Source organism: Misgurnus anguillicaudatus, chromosome 16 (genome assembly GCF_027580225.2).
Source record: "Misgurnus anguillicaudatus chromosome 16, ASM2758022v2, whole genome shotgun sequence".
Classification (NCBI taxonomy): Eukaryota; Metazoa; Chordata; class Actinopteri; order Cypriniformes; family Cobitidae; genus Misgurnus; species Misgurnus anguillicaudatus.
In genome coordinates, this window is record NC_073352.2 from 6,975,723 (window position 1) to 6,995,565 (window position 19,843).

At 34.3% G+C, this 19,843-nt stretch overlaps 1 protein-coding gene across 5 annotated transcripts in view; it reads left to right on the top strand.

The window, feature by feature from the left end:
* pls3 (plastin 3 (T isoform)) overlaps positions 1-16,370 on the top strand; it is a 39,776-nt gene extending 23,406 nt beyond the window's left edge. For 3 of the 5 annotated variants that reach the window (XM_055178203.2, XM_055178202.2, XM_055178204.2), the window contains exons 4-17: positions 2,601-2,730; positions 2,999-3,131; positions 3,219-3,300; positions 5,189-5,354; positions 5,565-5,707; positions 7,668-7,694; positions 9,658-9,753; positions 10,573-10,768; positions 12,930-13,008; positions 13,139-13,256; positions 13,368-13,501; positions 13,804-13,927; positions 14,791-14,915; positions 15,349-16,370. In XM_055178203.2, the coding sequence (XP_055034178.2) occupies positions 2,601-2,730; positions 2,999-3,131; positions 3,219-3,300; positions 5,189-5,354; positions 5,565-5,707; positions 7,668-7,694; positions 9,658-9,753; positions 10,573-10,768; positions 12,930-13,008; positions 13,139-13,256; positions 13,368-13,501; positions 13,804-13,927; positions 14,791-14,915; positions 15,349-15,481 (1,686 nt within the window). In that variant the 3' untranslated portion in view covers positions 15,482-16,370. Of the gene's footprint in view, positions 1-2,600; positions 2,731-2,995; positions 3,132-3,218; positions 3,301-5,188; positions 5,355-5,564; positions 5,708-7,667; positions 7,695-9,657; positions 9,754-10,572; positions 10,769-12,929; positions 13,009-13,138; positions 13,257-13,367; positions 13,502-13,803; positions 13,928-14,790; positions 14,916-15,348 lie in introns of all 5 variants that reach the window. The other 2 variants (XM_073854077.1, XM_055178205.2) reach the window with 2 other exon arrangements.
* Positions 16,371-19,843: the final 3,473 nt, after the last annotated feature.

The window sequence follows — 19,843 nt, forward strand, 5'->3', positions numbered from 1 at the left end:
TGTATCAAACACAGACATACTGTAGCATTTGCCTGTGCCTGTTGTCATTGTAAATGTGTGTTGTGGTGTTATTGAAGATCTCTGTGCTGTTTGCTCAGTTGTCATGAGTTTATTATCAGCTGTTCAACATTAACAGAAAGCCCATGACAGATGACACAGATGACATGTGCTCCTGCTTCAAACAACACATGTGTTTTTTTAATTTTGTAAATGCTTATTTACTATAGCATGTGTTGTACAACAGCAGCCATTTAAATAAGATAAATATGCACAATTAAGTGACAGTATTTACAAAATAGCATGACCTTGTAGGCTTTATTAAATTGATGATTTGGTTAATTTAGTCTTTGTTTACCAGTTGTCCTGTATGGGTAGTGCTGTGCAGTGATATGGTGAGCAGGTGTTTGGTGTTACAGCTGTTAAATCCACATTCAAAGAGTACAAGTGGCCATTTAGATCTAGATGACTGAAGTGTTTTAATCACGTGCGTACAGTGCATCATTAACAAATTATACAAACCCAGACGCAAGATGGCGCCATCATTGTGCACGGTCGCAGAGTAATTGCACAAAGATGATAGTTCAAAGTCCATTTCTTATGTTTATATCTAGACTCAATGTTTATATTGGAATCATGTGCTCTGAATCTCTGAGGTCAAGATGATGCAAAAATGTGTTCCAATAATAATTTTATATAAATATGTTGGTAATACTTTACAGTAAGGTTGTTTGATACCAATTAGTTAACAATGATCAATACTTCTACAGCATTTATTAATCTTTTTCATAATAATAATGAATAAAATAATTTATGAATGCTTCTCTTTTTGTCTGTAGTCTATAAGAATATGGTGTATAAAGGGTTTTAATGTTCATAATTATAATTACAGTATGAAGGGTAGGTGTACACACTGTGTCCCCTTAAAATAATTAGCGCCTGACGCCCCGTATATATACGGGTCATTCTACAAAAAAGGTGAAAATGCTTGTCCCTTGCATTTGCAGACCCCTTAATCATTTAATTTGACCCAATAATCCCATAATGATATATATTTAATAAATATAGACTGTCCTTAAAATGATGAGAGAGTTTATTTATTTAATTTTCTTTAAAAAAAAAAAAGTCTGGTCCTGAAAATGGCCCTGTCCCTTTGATCATAGATGGAAGTTGAACTGTGTACTTATTATTTAAAACCATGTTTTTTATAAAACAAATCTAATTTACATTTACCTTTAACCCTGTATTAATGTACTACAACACTGAAATGGTAAAAATACACTATTAATATGAGTAATATCAATTAAATATTTGTCTACCAAATTTATGTCATTGGTGTTACCCGACCCAAAGCACTTTTATTTTGAAACAATGCATCAGCTCTTTGAAAATTTTCCTGGGTCAAAAGGTCAGTGAAAGAAGTGCAGTGGAGGAAGGCAAAAGGTTTTTGAGATGTCTTGCCTTATTTGTCTAAAATATCATGATATATCTGATAGGGCTGGGAGATTTGTCCCCCTAAAATCTGTGATTTTACTACAAAAATCTGAGATTTTTTTTAATAAAAAACTCTATTTATGATTCGATTCGATTTTATGTATGTACTGCCCTATACTGCAGAGGGGGAGAAAAAAATCTAAAAAGTCGATTTTTAAAAAAAAAATATTAATCGATTTGACCTACCAACTCGATTTTAAAATCAAATCGATTTTTTTCCCAGCCCTAATATCTAAGAATTTTGAGATAAGATTTTTTGGATGTCATTAGTGTTACTCTTTTTTTATAGCTGGGAGTGTTAAAGGAACAGTATGTAAGAAATGTATATCAATTAATCATAAAATGGCCCTGATATGTAACTAGACATTAAGAAATCATTTTCATTTTAAATACTTATATCACTGACAACAGTGGTCATATTGTCATTTAAAAAGTGAAGTTGCAGCCCTCAACTGATGTTTATGTTGTCATTTTGTGTATTGGCCACCAGTTGTGTGATTGCAGTACCAATTTTAGCCACAAGTTTGTTTTGTGATTGAAGTACCAGTTTTGGCCACAATCCTACATACTGTTCCTTTAAGATCTTTACATAAAAATACATTATACTGAATAAGTATGTGATTGTTACATCTCTGATGAAATAGCACATGGCTAATGGCAGCCATTTTGTTAAAATGTTAGTTTTTTTCTGTAAATTGTCATTGGTGTTACCATCATTGGTGTTACCGTCATTGGTGTTACTTCTCTAATAAGTACTTGCTAAGTACTATACCTTTAACTGACCAACATAAAAGAATAAAAACAAAACAAGATGGAAAAATGTTTAAGTTTATAAGTTTTATGATATTCATTATCTATTATTATATTCACATTTTGTCAGGTATTGAAGATACAACATCATGGATTCCTTATTAAAATGTATTAAAAAGTTAAACATAGATTTGACAAATTAATTAATGCTATTTAAGAAGTTTTGGGTATGTTGAAAGAAGTTCATTTAAGCAGATTTCCATCACCACGAATTCCACCTTTTCTGTAGAATGACCCTTACATTGACTTTTTATATCAAGAAAGTAAAACGCTGAACTGCTCTCCGTTTGTGTCCACAGATCTTCCAGGAGTTAAAGAGCAGTGACATCGCCAAGAGCTTTCGGAAAGCCATTAACAGGAAAGAGGGAATCTTGGCTATTGGAGGAACATCTGAGCTTTCCAGCGCCGGCACACAGCACTCCTTCTCTGGTAAATGCTTCACGCTTTAAAGAATCGAATAAAACATTGCCTCCATTAGCTGATATCACATCATGCATCAGGTTTCCCACTGAGTACCAAAAATAACAGTACTGTGGTACGGTGATAGTAAGAGGCTTAACGCACTGTGTGGTTTTAATAGCATTTCTACTCGAATATGGTTTGGTTTTATAATCCAAGATTTGCCCACTCGTGGCAAGAAAATGTTAGATTTGTGTCCTCTACTGCATGTGATCCTGTTGTATATGATTTAAACCAGAGGAAGAACGGTTTGCTTTCGTGAACTGGATCAACACCGCTCTTGAACAGGACCCTGACTGTAAACATGTGCTGCCTATGGACCCCAACACCAACTCTCTCTTCAAGGCTATGGGTGATGGCGTCGTGCTGTGGTCAGTAAAACACAACGCTTCACGTCTTCTCTGTGCTTTTAGTGTTTGATTTTGTCACGTAACAGACATGTCTCTGTGTCCTGATAGTAAAATGATCAACCTGTCAGTTCCTGATACTATCGATGAGAGGACCATCAACAAGAAGAAACTAACACCCTTCACAATACAGGTCTGGTTTATATCTAAAGTGTTATTGCTGACGTTTCCACTTCTGTTTGGGTTTATAACAGTGTTTTGACTGTGTATGGCACATCTGGGTGGATCTCATAAAATTTGAACATGGGTCTTATTCAGTGGTTCTTAAACTTTTTGCCGTGCATCCTTTCACGGCCCTCCCAAAGTAATGACATCTTATACTTAGAATTTAAATGAAACAAAACTTATACTATGTGGCTGTTTAATGCTTTATTCTGGTTGAGAAATGTTCCACAGGTATGCATTATTTTTCGATAATTGCACACCTGACCTGTCAAATGTATATGGAATAATTGACGGCGGGCCATTGAATTTAGTGCTGCCTCACGATTAGTCGCGACTAATCGTTTGCAGAATAAAAGTTTTTGTTTACATAATATATGTGTGTGTACTGTGTATAATAATTATGTATAAATAAATACAAACACATGCATGTATAATTTAAAGAAAAACATATATTTATATAATAAATATTTATATTTATATATAATTTAAATTATATATAAATATAAAACTTTATATACACATGCGAATATTTCTTAAATATATACATGCATGTGTGTGTTTGAATTTATACATAATTACTATACACAGTACACCAACATATATTATGTAAACAAAAACTTTTATTCTGCAAACGATTAGTCGCGACTAATCGTGAGGCAGCACTAATTGAATTATTTGAAAATAATGCACAGGCAAGGTGGTAATGCGGTACAACGCGTGTGTACTTTATTTTCAAATAATTCACAGGACCGGAGTAAATTATTCCTCTTATACCACGGTTACCACAGACATTGCTCTGGTGCCTATTTTAAGACATTTGACAGGTCAGGTGTGCGGTTATCAAAAAATAATGCATACCGGTGGAACTTTTCTCCACCAAACAGAATAAAGCATTCAACAGCCCGTCATATAAATAATTGACGACGGGCCATTGAATTATAAGAAAATAATGCACATCCAAGGTGGTTATGCCGTTACACCACTGGTGTGCATTATTTTCGAATAATTAAAAGGACCGGACTCAATTATTACTCTAATAACACGGTTACCACAAACATTGCTCTGGTGCCTATTTTTAAGACATTTTAAAGGTTAGGTGTGCGGTTATTGAAAAATAATCAACACCCATGAAACATTTCTCAACCAATCAGAATAAAGCATTCAACAGCCCCGTGGTATAACTTAAAATAAACACTAGAGCAATGTCTTTGGCAACTGTGGTATAAAAGGATTTACTTCGGGACTTTGAATTATTTAAAAAAGGCACTCCCTCTTTGCGTCATCTTGCATTAACACCTTGGGTGTAGGGCTGCATAACGATTAATCGCGACTAATCGTTTGCAAAATAAAAGTTTTTGTTTACATGATATATGTGTGTGTACTGTGTATAATAATTATGTATAAATAAATACACACACATACATGTATAATTTTAAGAAAAAATATATTTATAGATTACATATTTATATATATACTATAAATTATATATAAAAATGTATATACACAAAATACTTCTTAAATATCTACATGTGTGTGTATTTATTTATACATAATTGTTATACACACTACACACACATATATGATCTAATTAAAAACTTTTATTTTGCAATCGATTAGTTGCGATTAATCGTTATGCAGCCCTATTTGGGTATGTATTATTTTCAAATAATTCAACAGCCCGTCGTCATTTATTTATTCCTAACATATTAAACAATACAATGTAGTGCCGTTGATTAGTAGCCTTATTACCCACATGTTTTTGTGAGGCTCACTTGATGTAAATTGTGTTTGTATGAGAGAAAGAGAGAGAGAGAGATGGGTGGAGTCTAACAGAGATCACGTCTTCTGTCTTACAGGAAAATCTTAACCTGGCACTTAATTCGGCTTCTGCCATTGGCTGTCATGTGGTGAACATCGGGGCTATGGATCTGCGAGAGGGCAAACCTCATCTGGTGCTGGGACTTCTGTGGCAGATCATCAAGATCGGTCTGTTTGCTGACATCGAGCTGAGCAGAAATGAAGGTTTGTGTGTTTGTTTCCACATCACCACAACCAACGACAGCATCCTGTAATACATCAACACAGATATAACTTCTCCTGTAAAACCCACTTACTGAACTCTTGTTCCTGGACTGAATAATCTGTGTCTCCACCCGTCTGTCTCTCAGTCTGTCTATTATTATTATGTGAGCGGTGTGCAGTAATGTCACTCCTGTACGTCTCTTGCTTCAGCTCTGGTGGCTCTGTTGAGAGATGGAGAGACTCTTGAGGATCTGCTGAAATTGTCTCCAGAGGAACTGCTGCTCCGCTGGGCAAACTACCATCTGGAAAACGCCGGCTGGACCAAGATCAATAACTTAAGCCATGATATTAAGGTCAGTCTTTATATGTGTGTATACATACTGATGGTTTCATGAGGACATGGCACGCAATCGAACAGATCAAATCCTGCTTTATATAACTTTATATTCACTTAGTTGTGAAAGGTGAAAGCTAATCTGAGATCAGTACTGTCTGTCTGTCTGGGGATTAGAATAATGGTTGTATGTTGATATGGTTTAATGGGCTGTAATGTTCCTGGTTTTTGTTGTGTACTAAACGTCAATGAAATCAAATCTTTGAACAATACAAAAAAGTGAAGTGAAATTTTTATTTTTTTATTTTTTATGGTTTTTGGTAGACTGTCAGATGTTAAAGAGCATGATAGACCATCTTAACACATTGAATTGTAAATGTCAGACTGATCTCTATATTGATCTTTATCTATCCACTCATCACAAAGCTCTCTGGTTCATAACTGAGATGACAGATAATATTTTTAATATGTTTCTCTCTCTCTGATCATCTTTTGCCTTTGTGGCACTGGGTGGATTGATCTATGAGCGAGCATTATTGAATGTTGATGATTCAGCATTGAGATGTGAATCATTGTGTTTATCTTCAGTCAATGCAATGCAATGCACCTCTATTCTTTTCATAGGCTGTACCCAAGGGTGTTGCTAATCCAAAACATACAGTATGTCTGAAAGTTGAATTGTTGTTACGGTACACAGTATACATGAGTTCAATATCAAGTGACGTGTCAAATATTGCATACCGTAAAACTTCAAATAATAGCCGAGTCCCAAATAGACGCCTGTCTCTTTTAGACGCCTGGTGTGACGACAGGTTTGGGTAAATAAACGCCTGTCTCAAATAAAGGCCTGGTCTGTTTTTTTAGTTTCGGGTTGTATTTAATCTTCTAAAACCCGTCAGATAGTCTGTTTAAGCCAGTTCTATGGTGCAGATTGAACACGCTAAAGTTTTTTTTTTTGATTACCGGTAGATGTCACGTGACAGACGCAGTCGTTACTTTACTAATCAATATGACAACACAACCAGGTTCGTCTTCAGGATTGATGAAGTGATGATGACAGTAGCGAAGTGGCAATCGGGAGAGTCGGGACTTTTCCCGGTGGGCCGGTAGTGTTTTGAGGCCGCTGATAATAGCCGGGCTTTCAGTCTTTTGTCATGCATGCACTCCCGCCACACATTGTATTTCTCACGCGGAAACACTATTTATCATATTTAATATGCTGCAGCGCCCAAAATGTATCTGGCCGCACTGCTCTCTCTCTCTATCAAGCCCGTCTTCCCTAGAGTTCTAGTCGAGCGAGCCAATACAAAAAAAGAGAAAGAGGCTACACAATAGCCAATCAGAAAATAGCACTGTTGTATCTGGGTAAGATTTCACGCAACAACCAATAAAAAAACATTTCATTGTTTGCTTTATTTATACTGCCAATAATTTAAGACTGTTGTTATTACACAAACTAATTTGTTAAACACATTCAAATTAAAAATAAAACATAATATGAGGTAACCTCCTGCTGTCATGCTGGAACAATTAAATTAAAAGCCTGTCTCTTATAGACGCCTGTCTCTTTTAGACGCCTGGTGTGATGATAGGTTTGGGAAAATAAAAGCCCGGGCTATTATTTGAAGTTTTACGGTATATTTATTTCAATGATGTGAAACTTTTAATATGAGAGAAAGTGACAAGATGACTCAACCAATACCTGTAGGTGTGGGTTTTGCATGCTATAGCTAAAAACAAATAGATGATGTCTAATACACAGTTTAAAGATAAAGTCATGTTTAGTCAACAAAAGTCATTTCTCCAAATGAGAATTCAAAATTTTCCCTTTTATAAAAGTGGTTAGTGAGAGCGCAGTTACTTTGACTTTCAAATGCTTTGGCAGGTGTATATGACGTGACTTGATCTCATTCAATAAGTGATTCAGATTGAATGATTCCCTGATTTATTTTATTGGTTCGTCTCTCTTTTCGCTGCAGTTAAGAGACTTTGCAAACTGTGTGAAGGTACTTTTACAAATCTAATGCCAGAGATATGTTTTTGTTTGGCATGATGATTCCCTCTCTTATTATTTGGTTTGTTTGTTGATGTAATGTCTGAAATCCAACATTCATTTATGTTCAGTCAGGAGTTCATGCATGATTGCTTGTTTCTCATTATATTATGGATTTCATTTTGAAGTCATGTTGTATGTAAGTGGGTGTTTCTCACGAAATCTAGATTAAGGTGTCCAGCATCAGATTAAAAAAAAAACATTGAAGCCATTTTTTTTGCACATATAAGATTAACGTCTGAACTTACATACCCATTATTTTTAGAGGATTTAAAAATATTTCCTATAGAATCATTTAAAATTTTTTTAGATAATTATTATAAAAAATTATCATTAACGCAACAAGATATTACATTAAATATATGCATTTACAAACTCATGTTTTGGTAATGGGAACTAAAAAGTTGTTGAGGTACTATAACAAACAAAATTTCAACTTCTATCTGGAGAGAAAAAATAAGAACTGCTTACCTGGTAGCCATCTTGAGTGTCACAGTCAATTATGTCCCTTTCAACATTTTTTTTTTTTGCACATATAAGATTAAGGTCTGAACTTACTATAACCATTATTTTTGGAGGACTTAAAAAATATTTCCTATAGAATTATTTTACATTTTTTTATTTTTATTATCAAAAATTATCATTACCACAACATGATATTACATTAAATATATGCATTTACAAACTCATGTTTCGGTAATGAGAACTAAAAAGTTGTTGAGATACTATGAGAAACAACATTTTAACTTTTATCTGGATAGAAAAAATAAGAACTGCTTACCTGGCAGCCATCTTGAATGTCACAGTCAATTATGTCCCTTCCAACTATTTTTTGCACGTATAAGATTAACGTCTGAACTTACATAAACATTATTTTTAGAGGATTTAAAAATATTTCCTATAGAATTATTTTAAAAAAAAATTAGATTATCAAACATTATCATTACCGCAACATGATATTACATTAAATGCTTTTACAAACTCATGTTTCTGTTATGAGAACTAAAAAGTTGTCTAGGTACTATTACAAACAAAATTAACTTTTATCTGGAGAGAAAAAATAACAACTGCTTACTGTCAATTATGTCCCTTTCAACATTTTTTTGCACATTTAAGATTAAGGGCTGAACTCACTATAACCATTATTTTTAGAGGATTTAAAAATATTTCCTATAGAATTATTTACATTTTTTAGATTATCAAAATGATCATTACCGCAACATATTACATTAAATATATGCATTTACAAACTCATGTTTCAGTAATGAGAACTAAAAAGTTGTCTAGGTACTATGACAAACAAAATATCAACTTTTATCTGGAGAGAAAAAATAAGAACTGCTTACTGTCAATTATGTCCCTTTCAACATTTTTTTTTAAATGTTAGTTGATTGAGGGCTTAAATAATGATTGAAAATTGTTGCGGAGGATGAGAAAATTGGTCTTGGACACATTTATCTTCCTTATTATAGTTTCTACATTTACCAATAATCACCAAATACCACATGTTTCTTTACTGTAAATGTTTATAGTATAACATGCACTGAAGCTTTTTATTTTTTAATTATAAATATTTACATGCCAAAGAACCCAAATCCAGTCATGGACACGTTGCGGTAATGAAAAATGTCATCTTAATGTGGAAAAAACAACAAAATTGGTTTGTATGTCATTTAAAATCATGTGCAAAATAGTACATGAAGAGATTTTTGTAACTGTATGCATCTTTATTTGATACCCTTACTTTGCATTTACTTTTTTTATCAAAATGTTTCACGACACCTCATAAGTCTAATTTCGCGAGAATCACCCAAATGTCTCTTGCTTTCCTCTTGGAAAGTTTCTGCTTATTAGTAATGATGATAACACACAAGTGTGAATGAAGAGAAATAATTTCGATGCGTTGTTCTCAACAGGACTCGCGGGCTTATTTCCACCTGCTCGACCAGATCTCACCTAAAGGTCAAAAGGAGGGTGAAGATCGTATCGACATTGACATGTCAGGATTTGGCGTAAGTTGATTTCGCTCTCATATAAACCATCTCATCTACCTCTTATATAAGTGTCCAAAAGCATTATTTGTAATAATTTATACAAGTTCTTGAATAGAGAACTTTTATTTTATTTGTTTCAAAACGTCTTAATTGTCTTTACTTAGCATTATTGTTGGTGTGGGTCTGGGATCAATTCTTTTTAAATTTTGCCATCATGTAATGTAGATTAAAAGAAAACATCCTTAAAATAACTTTTACGTTTGTGACTTCCAGTAGGCAAGTTTAACAAATGGCAAACTTCTGTGTCTCCATCTGTAGCCCACAACACAATAGGCACTGCAGATGCCAGATTCCACCCCCAATATCCCATAATTCATTTCATTCACAGCGTCAGGACAATAATAATGTGTTTGAATGTCTTGAACCTCGCATGCTGTTATTGTCTGTGCGTTGAATGAAATGACCAACAGCTGCCTATAGTACAGACACACAGTCAGGATCATTTCACCACGTTACACAATACTGTCAATATGTTTGTACATATTATAAACAGTAATATTTCTCAGTATTATGACAGGATTCCCCTCCAGTTAGTGCCATAACTTCAGGTTCAAAATGTATTACAATACTATTTCATCTAATATGATTTAAGCACCCATTAAACATGTACTCCACCCGTGTCATTTACTTTAATAGTCTTTCCATTTGACTGGAGTGTGTCTTTATTTTCCCAGTGACCCTTCGACACTAAAATGTTTTGCATCTGATGCTTAAGCAAATGTGGTCCACTGAAGCAAACAGATGTATATTTGACTTCTTTTCGTTTGTATGCCACAGGAGAAAGATGACCTGAAGAGGGCCGAGTGTATGCTTCAGCAGGCCGACAGATTGGGATGCAGACAGTTTGTCACGGCCACTGACGTCGTGTCTGGCAACCCCAAACTCAACTTGGCCTTTGTGGCGAATCTCTTCAACAAATACCCGGCGCTGACCAAACCTGTGAATCAAGACATAAACTGGGGACTTCTGGAGGGTCAGTATTCGGCTTATTTTAGCCCCGATTGCTGTTCTTTCCAGTCTCTCTTGAATATTTTATGGTTAGGTAAAGTGCTTCTGCCACGTAATGACTCATGAAATTGGATGACGCTGACACCAAACATCTTAAAAATATACTTGTGGCAACATGGAAGGAACGTCTAGGATTTTCTCTGTTTTTTGGTGGATATGTGGTAAATCAAGGCTGGGAAAGATTTAAGGGAAGGACGGGCTGTTCGGGTCATTTTCCAAACCCATCCAAGAGTGCCCTCTTGTGGTGGATCACATTTCATCAAGCACTAAAACTGTCAGTGGATATGGCCTGAATGTTAAACGTCATGTCAGTTTTATACTACAGCAGATATAAATACTAGAGTGTTTGCTAAGGCAAGCATCACGTTTATTATTATTATTTAATGTGTATGACATGGTGGTAAGTTTGCTTGGTCTTAATTTGATTTCTTGAGTCGGGTTGTTGTGACTGAAGTAAGATGTGTTTGTTCTAGGGTTGTTAACAATTAATCGATCTTCGATAGTAAAAGCAAAGACCCTTTTCAGGGAAGCCTGCAAGATTAGCTTAGCAACGCTGCTATACACAGGGAAGGAGACCAGAAGCCGTTTTAAATGAACAGATTAAAATATAATCTTAAATTCTGGCTAGAAACTAAAATGTAAACTGTAAATGACTGTCGTTACACTTTGAATGCCCGCAACATATATCACTGATCATTATTATTGACAGGCTGAGGTAGTGATGGGCGATTTCAAAGCACGCTTCATGAGGCTTCGAAACATTTACGAATCTTTTTTTCGAAACACTAGTTCGGAGCTTGTTTCAAACCGGCCAAAGTCACGTGATTTTAGCAAACGAGGCTTCATTACGTCATAGCTGTTTCGAAATGTTTCGAAAATCCGACGATTCACCACTAGGGGGAGTTGATCACAAATTACCAGTGTAGGAGAACTCGGGTCAGTTTTATTATAAAAGTTCATAAAACATTTATCCTTCTGACTAATAAAACTACCATTTTGTCTACCTTTTGTTTATAGACAGATTTAATGACAAAAATGTGCATAATTAAAAAAGGAGTTCGTGTTAATGATTTGTTTGCCATAAATAAAATTAAAATACACTTTTAATTATGTTTTAATTAAATTAAATAATTAATTTTTCTTAAAAACATATTTTTAGAACAATCTTGCTATTATTTTGTAAAAAGTGTAAAATGTTTGGACAGATCTTGCTGCTTTTACACTATTTTGACCAGCAAATGACAAAAATGTGCATAATTAAAAAGGGAGTTCGTGTTAATGATTTGTTTGCCATAAATAAAATTAAAATACACTTTTAATTATCTTTTAATTAAATTAAATAATTTATTTTTCTAAAAAACATATTTTTAGAACAATCTTGCTATTATTTTGTAAAAAGTGTAAAATGTTTAGACAGATCTTGCTGCTTTTACACTATTTTGATCAGCAGGTGTCGCCAGCGTGTTTCGAACGCTTCGAAAAAATGAAACGATTTGCGATTCAATTGATTCGAAGCTTCGAAAAGCTTCGTTTGTCCATTCACTAGGCTATAAGCGTCTTTGTTGAAAGTATGCCGCAGATCTAAACTGAGGTGACACCGGGTAAAGTGGCCTTCGTGTGCTTCCTGGATATAATTACAACAAACGGTGTATCAACGACACGAAAAGCGAGGTGAACAACTAGAAAAATAACACTTGATGATAATTAAACTTATATTTTGTCATGGACGCATGCGACTGCGCAAAGTGCCCATATGAGGCGGAGTGTGTGTGTGTCTATTAGTCATTATATTTCATTACGAGATTAAATTGATGATTTTTATCAAAACACCAACTACATTGGCTCATTTCACAATCCCACTAGAATGTTATGTAACGTTAGACAAAATAAAATCTTTTAATTCGCGTGAGGAAAGCACACTTAGTTAACGAGCATTTGATTGATTGATCGTTAATTTAAACGATCATCGAATATGGGAAATTGCATAAATTGACATGCCTAGTTTGATCACACAGGTCTAATGTATTCACTCTTATTATTTTAGTTTTACTGTGAGCAGAATTAGTTCATAATGTAGTTAAATGTGTGAAATATATTAGAAATTTCTGTATTTTTTATGTTTGTAGGTGAGACCAGAGAGGAGAGAACGTTCAGAAACTGGATGAATTCTCTGGGTGTCAGCCCTCATGTAAATCACATATACGGGTAAATCTCTCACCACCATACTGTATATTTCACTTATAATCCATAACTATATTAAATGAACTGTTTTTCGTCATGTGTGATGTCACATTGTACATATATTTCAACTCTTGATCTTTTGATTTCTCCTCAGGGATCTTCAGGACGCTCTGGTCATCCTGCAGCTCTATGAGAAGATCAAAGTTCCCGTCGACTGGAACAATAAAGTCAACAGGCCTCCGTATCCAAAACTCGGGGCTAACATGAAAAAGGTGCTTTGAGCGATGTTGTTAACATCTGCATTGATGATCTTGTAATGCTGAATATACGGTAGGCAGTCGTGCTTTTATATATTGATCGTGTATGTGTCTGTATGTGTTCAGCTGGAGAACTGTAACTACGCTGTGGAACTCGGAAAGACCAAAACCAATTTCTCATTGGTGGGCATTGGAGGTCAAGATTTGAATGACGGGAACCCGACTCTTACTCTCGCCCTGGTCTGGCAGCTCATGAGAAGGTTAGCTTATTATCGGTTATACAAATCCTGTCATCTTAAATAAATACCATTTGACCCATAAACAATAAATAAAATACAAATATTTTCAATCAGGTTTTTGGATAAATAACCTCCATGTTTCAAAAACTACATATATGAAAGTCAACACGTGTACCTTTATTAAAAGGTTTTTTAACATTTGAATCCCCTTCAGTCTCTTTTCATAGAAACGCATTGATTCCCTGTAAAATTATTTTCATGTAGACAAAAAAAAAACAGATTAAATAACTCTGATTTTAACTGTGTACTTTTTTCTGATGTAGATACACTCTGAATGTGCTGGAGGATCTCGGAGATGGCCAGAAAGTCAACGATGACGTCATCGTCAACTGGGTTAATAAGACTTTGTCACAAGCAGGAAAATCATCCAAAATATCAAGTTTCAAGGTGCACAAATGAGCATTTTTGTCCCTCCTCCATTTAACATTAAATACAGTATTTCTGTGTCACCCCATACGGCATATTTATAATTTGTAATTTTTTTAAAGCATTTATATTTATATTGGTGTATGGGTTGTAAAATTAGAAATGAATTTGTTGCCCCTGAAATACATGTTAATAGATGAAGATTAAAATAGTATCCAGTACTGTGCAAAAGTCTTAGGCCACCATGCCAGAACTAGATTTGTTGTTTTTGCAATATTATAGTGATCATATATAATTGTTTCTTAGTCTCTTTAATAGAATACAATCAGAAAATACAGGAAATATGTATATAGTATTAAAAAACTATATAAAAAGTATAAACTGATGTGTCAAGTTTTTAGGGTAAACTCCCCTTCAACTTGAGCAATAGCAGGAAATTGCAGGATCTCTTAAACAAAATAAATTAAATTCTCATTTTAAAGAAATTAGTTTTTTTACTTCATTCTGCTCAAAAACACTCAAGATGTGTTTGTGCCAAGAGAGGTCACACTAAACACAGACGATACCTAAAGAAGACATTTAGTCCTGAACATTTATTTTTTTTGTACATATTTTCTGTTTGTATCTTAATAAAATAGAGTAAAAAGTAAATATGGATGGACATTAAAACCTCTAAAACAACAAGTCTGGTGGTGGTGGCCTAAGACTTGCACAGTACTGTATATTTCAAATCCAAAAAGATATTTAATTAAGCTTTACTTTCTACAAAATATATTTTGCATATATTTAAAGCATATTTTTGGCCAAAGAAATGTATTTTGGGACCTACTTCTCGCATTGGGTTTGATGAATGTCAATATTAAGAGCGGTTTTGTGGTCTACAGGACAAAGAGATCAGCACCAGTCTGCCAGTGTTGGATCTCATCGATGCCATCCAGCCGGGCTGTGTCAACTATGATCTGGTGAAGAAAGGAGAACTCTCTGATGAGGAGAAACTGGACAATGCAAAGTAAGATTACACAACACTGATGACTGCGGTCACACCTCTTTTCTGTGCTGAAAACAAACGTGTAGTGACACGTAAGACAACACATAGTCAAAAGAAGAGTTATATAAAGTTTTATTTGAACACTGATGCTTGCTAAAACTCTCTAGCACCATCTTGTGTTTTAAAAATGTATGCATTTGAATATGCCAGCATCATTTATTGGAAACAGGAAGATATGAGATGTATATCAACAACAATTACCGGTTTAATGGTTGACCGTGCCAGTGTCACGCCCCGTCCAGCATAAAACCAATTTAAGCAAAAGCATATTCATTCACGTCACATAAAAAATCCTTTATACGGTACACCCCACACTTTAAACTTTGTAATGTTATTGTGATGTTTAAGAATGATGCAAGTAGCTATAAGATTGCATTTTTTCCATCCGTTGCAGGTATACGATATCCATGGCCAGGAAGATTGGCACTCGTGTGTACGCCCTGCCCGATGATCTAGTAGAGGTCAAGCCCAAGATGGTGATGACCGTGTTTGCGTGTCTAATGGGCAGAGGCATGAAGAGGGCGTAAAGAGGGACAATCAAACGCTAAAGTGTCCTACCCACAAGCCATTTGCTGGTTGAAAGGCTTTTGGTTCAGTAAATTTATTACAACCACAATCAAAGAAAAATCCAACGCCAACAGATGTTAAAGAATCCCGTTTATGTTTGGCAGGACTACAAAGTTGAGGGAATGGGCTTGGAGATTTCGGAAAGGGAGGGACGCTTATTTTAGACCAAACATTTATGATTCCCCACAGCTCGATCTGCCAAAGGACCACACGTCAAATTATATCACGAACCAAACTCAAGACGACTTTTCAGATCCGAGCCGTTCCAGACTCTGCCTTGTGTACTCTATATTTACATAATCGATAAAGGAAAGCATATATGAACGATGGCTTAGTTTTAAATATGGACATCTTACAAAGTTACAACTCTGGCCTTACTAGATGCAGTATTGCACACGATTGTTTTTGAGTCATTAAATCGGACCGCTTAATTTCCTTGTGTTTTATACGTGTGTTAGAGAAAAAGCATAAACGTTATTTTTAGCTGAAACACATTCCGTAGTCGTTGTACTATTTGTCTTATGTATATGTGTAATCCCAATGGCAAATTGACAGAATGAACTATGCATGATCTATATTTTTTGTTATTTAAAACGCAATACAATCTTCAGATTAAGAGCTTTAAGCATTAAGAGAACGAGGAGTGATGCAGGGGAAGGTCACGTCATCCATCATCACATGATGAAATCATTTACTGTGGGGTTCATGTTGCCGGGGAATGAAACTGGAAGTCTTGGATGGTTTTACTGCATCGTCTTGTTGCCTATAGACAGCTGATACCAAATGTCTGTATGTAACTGAAAACATCATACAAATAAAGCAGAAAATAAAGCCGTTCATAGTATTTCAGCTTCATTGTTGTTGTTGTTGTTTATTTTTTTTCTCAGTGTTTCTTTCTTAAAGCACATTGCTATTGTCTGTTTTTTATTAGTGGACATTATTCCAAAAATAAAATAAATAATTAAATAAAAAAACATCTGGGTCATTCTACAGAAATGTCCATTTTTCTGTCCCTAGCCTTTACAGAAATATTACACTTGAAAAACACTTTAGGGTTAAAAAATTGTATATTTTAAAATGACACAATATGTTATTTGAACAATTACACTTTCTTGAACCATCATTGCAGCAATATTTGATTTTTATAAATTCATTTGAATTCCAAGCACCACAGAAGTGGTCGTCCCCACAGTCATGTACAGAGGGAAAATGCTTTATTTTGAGATCAAAAACAGTGTTTTTTTCTAATTAAAATACAATAATTGTCTATAACTATAAAATATATGATGTAAATTACATTAAAAAAACAAAATGCTAAATAAATATGATAACATATATAATGAAAGTAGTGGTCCCCTGGAGTTGTGTCACTGGTGTTACCGTTTAACAAAAAATCTCTTATTTTTAAATCAAAATCACACTGATGACATCACTTGAATTCCTTCTTTCACTTTCCCGGAGATCTATGAAGAGAAGCCCATAAAAGTCCACTATCTCTGTTCAGTTATCAGAAATCTTCTCATTTATCTCATGATTTCATATGAAGCTTTTAGTTTAAGTCACTGATATGACCTCCTTTATTGTTTGGGAATTTCAAAAAGAAGCTAGAATACAAATGAATTAAACTACTTAGTGAGTATACAATCATTCACAACATTTGGTTTGATACTTTGCAGCAGTAATTTTATAAAATGCAGTTTTCATGAAAATTGTCACTGGTGTTACTGTCACTGGTGTTACCTTCCTTATGGGCAACACCAGTAAAGATCAGTAACACCGGTGACTGGTGATTATTTGTTGTGTCACTGGTGTTACTGTGTTTTTTTTCTTTCACATTAAATAAAATCGTTCACATGTAACATTATGATTATTTTAAATTCATTGAAATCTGCTTCACTTAAGAATTAAGCTTTAAAGCTGAAAAAATTAGAAATAATATTTCATTAACACCTTTAAAGCGTAACTAAACCCCTGGTCAGAGCCTGACTCCACCCACTGGCAATATTTGAAAAATGCAAGAAAAATGGGCAGATCCCAACAAGATAGAGGGGACGAACTAAGCTCGTACCAAGTGTGTGGTGAGATCGTAACAAGGGCGTGGTAAGCTTGAACCTGCTTACGTCACGAGTCATTTTTTGGACCCAACATCCAATAGGAAAATTCAACTGCAGTAGCCACCGTTCAACCTGAAGAGGGCAGCACTCAGACGTTTTTACACCATATATTGTAGTATTGAAACACTTTATATCCAAATATCCAAAAACTTACTAAAATCAATGAACAGCACTAATAAACCATCATTCTTACAGACCAGTAACTAAAAAAAGTTGGATTAGGGTTTAGTTACTCTTTAATATTGCTATAGAAGTAAGGTAACACCAGCGACAAAAATTGGTGTATGCAGTCTTTAAGTACATGCACACAAAAATAAAAAATCATTAAGCTGTCATGTATGTGTACTCATAAAGTCAAATAGTAATCTATTAATGTGGTCTAAGTTTAAATGTTAGAAAAATAAATCAATTTTAAGACATCTTGACATACCAATAGTGGACGTTTCTGTAGAATGACCCATTTATTCATTGGGGAAATCAATGCTTTTCTTTATAAATGAGGTTCTTACAACAATTCACATTTATTTAATGCTTTTAAAGGTGCAGTGTGTAAATCTCAGTGGCATCTAGTGGTGATGTTGTGAATTGCAACCAATGGCTCAGTCCACTACACAGCAAAATCTGGAACCTCAGAATAACTCTATAAGAGTTCATTTCAACACTTTAAAAGTGTCTCATGGGGTCCACTCCCAATAGAGTTATTTTAACACTTTTGAAAGTGTTGGCACATTGACTCTTTGAAAGTGTTAGCAATTGACACTATACAGAGTTAAAAATCTAACTATAAATTTACACTAATCAGTGTTAAATATTTTTTATTTGTTATAAATTAACTCCCTCTGTGTAATTTGTTAACTCCAATGTAGTGTTATATTTTTTAATATGGTGTTAATATGGTAAATGTAAAGACAGAAACATATTAAGGTACTTTTGGGATAAAAAACTTTATTTTAAACAGTTTTTTAAATGTAACAATACAGCAGTATAATCTATCATTCTCATTTTAAAACTATTAATGATTTTTTTTTTTAATGTCATCTGATCAACATTTATTTATGACAGAAAAATTGTCCTCAATGTATCATGCATTTAAGTGTTCATTAAATTAACATATTAACATTTGAGACAACTAAAAAGCACATTCCCAATGTATAACAACAGTAAACACAGTTTATGGGATGCTTCAGTTCATACAAACAAGTTTGACTTCATTTCAATCCAAAATCCATGTTGGTCTTCACATAATAACAGCAGAATATGATGAACCAGTAGCTGTAAGGAGGTGATATGATCCTCGATGGTCAGACCTTCAGACTGGATATTGAACTTTTCTGTTAATAAAACAAAAATAAAAGGGAAAAAATTCAGTATTAAAAACAATACAAAATGCAAAAAAACAATTTATGTTTTGCACAAAATACTCACTTTGTTATAAAATTGCTCTTCGTCTGAAGAAATGTTTATGTAGGCCTATTTCTGCGCTCCTCCAAAGTCCCCAAAGCAAATCTCCTGCACACATTAATGGATTTAAAAATATATATATTAAACTTAAACAGCATATAAAGCATGAATTGCTCCATCTGAGGCGAAGACCTAAACTCAACTGCTGCTTTCATATGCTGACAATAACACATGACTCTTAATGTTAAACTTGATACTAACAGCAATATAAAACATATACCCACAACTCACAAATATTATTGATCAAAATGTTATTTATTGAACATTTACTTACCATTTACAGTGAAAGAGATGACCTTCTGCTTGAACTGCATCATCCAAAAACATGTTCAGTGTGTGCTGTAAAAAGTGGGAGGTCTTCTCTATTTAACACTCTAGGAGTTAACAAACTCCACTAACTAAACACTGTAGGAGTTGATTTTTTTGAAAAAAGTGGTAACACTCTGTTTTGACACCAACTCTTTATTTTTATAGAGTTAAATAAAATCGTTTTAACTCAATCCAGTGTTAAATTAACTCCGAACTCTTTATATTTCCATTAACACCGTAATTTTAACTCTGCTAAATTTGCTGTGTACTCACTCCTTGCTTTTGAAATGCATAGAGAAGCCCCCACCGGAAAAACGTGTCATCGTTGGAGACAATTTAGTAAAAAAATTGTCCGTTAAGGGCTTCTGTACAAACATGACATCACAAAATGGCGACTTCCATGTAAGGGGACCCTCGATGTGTGTAGATAAAAACATC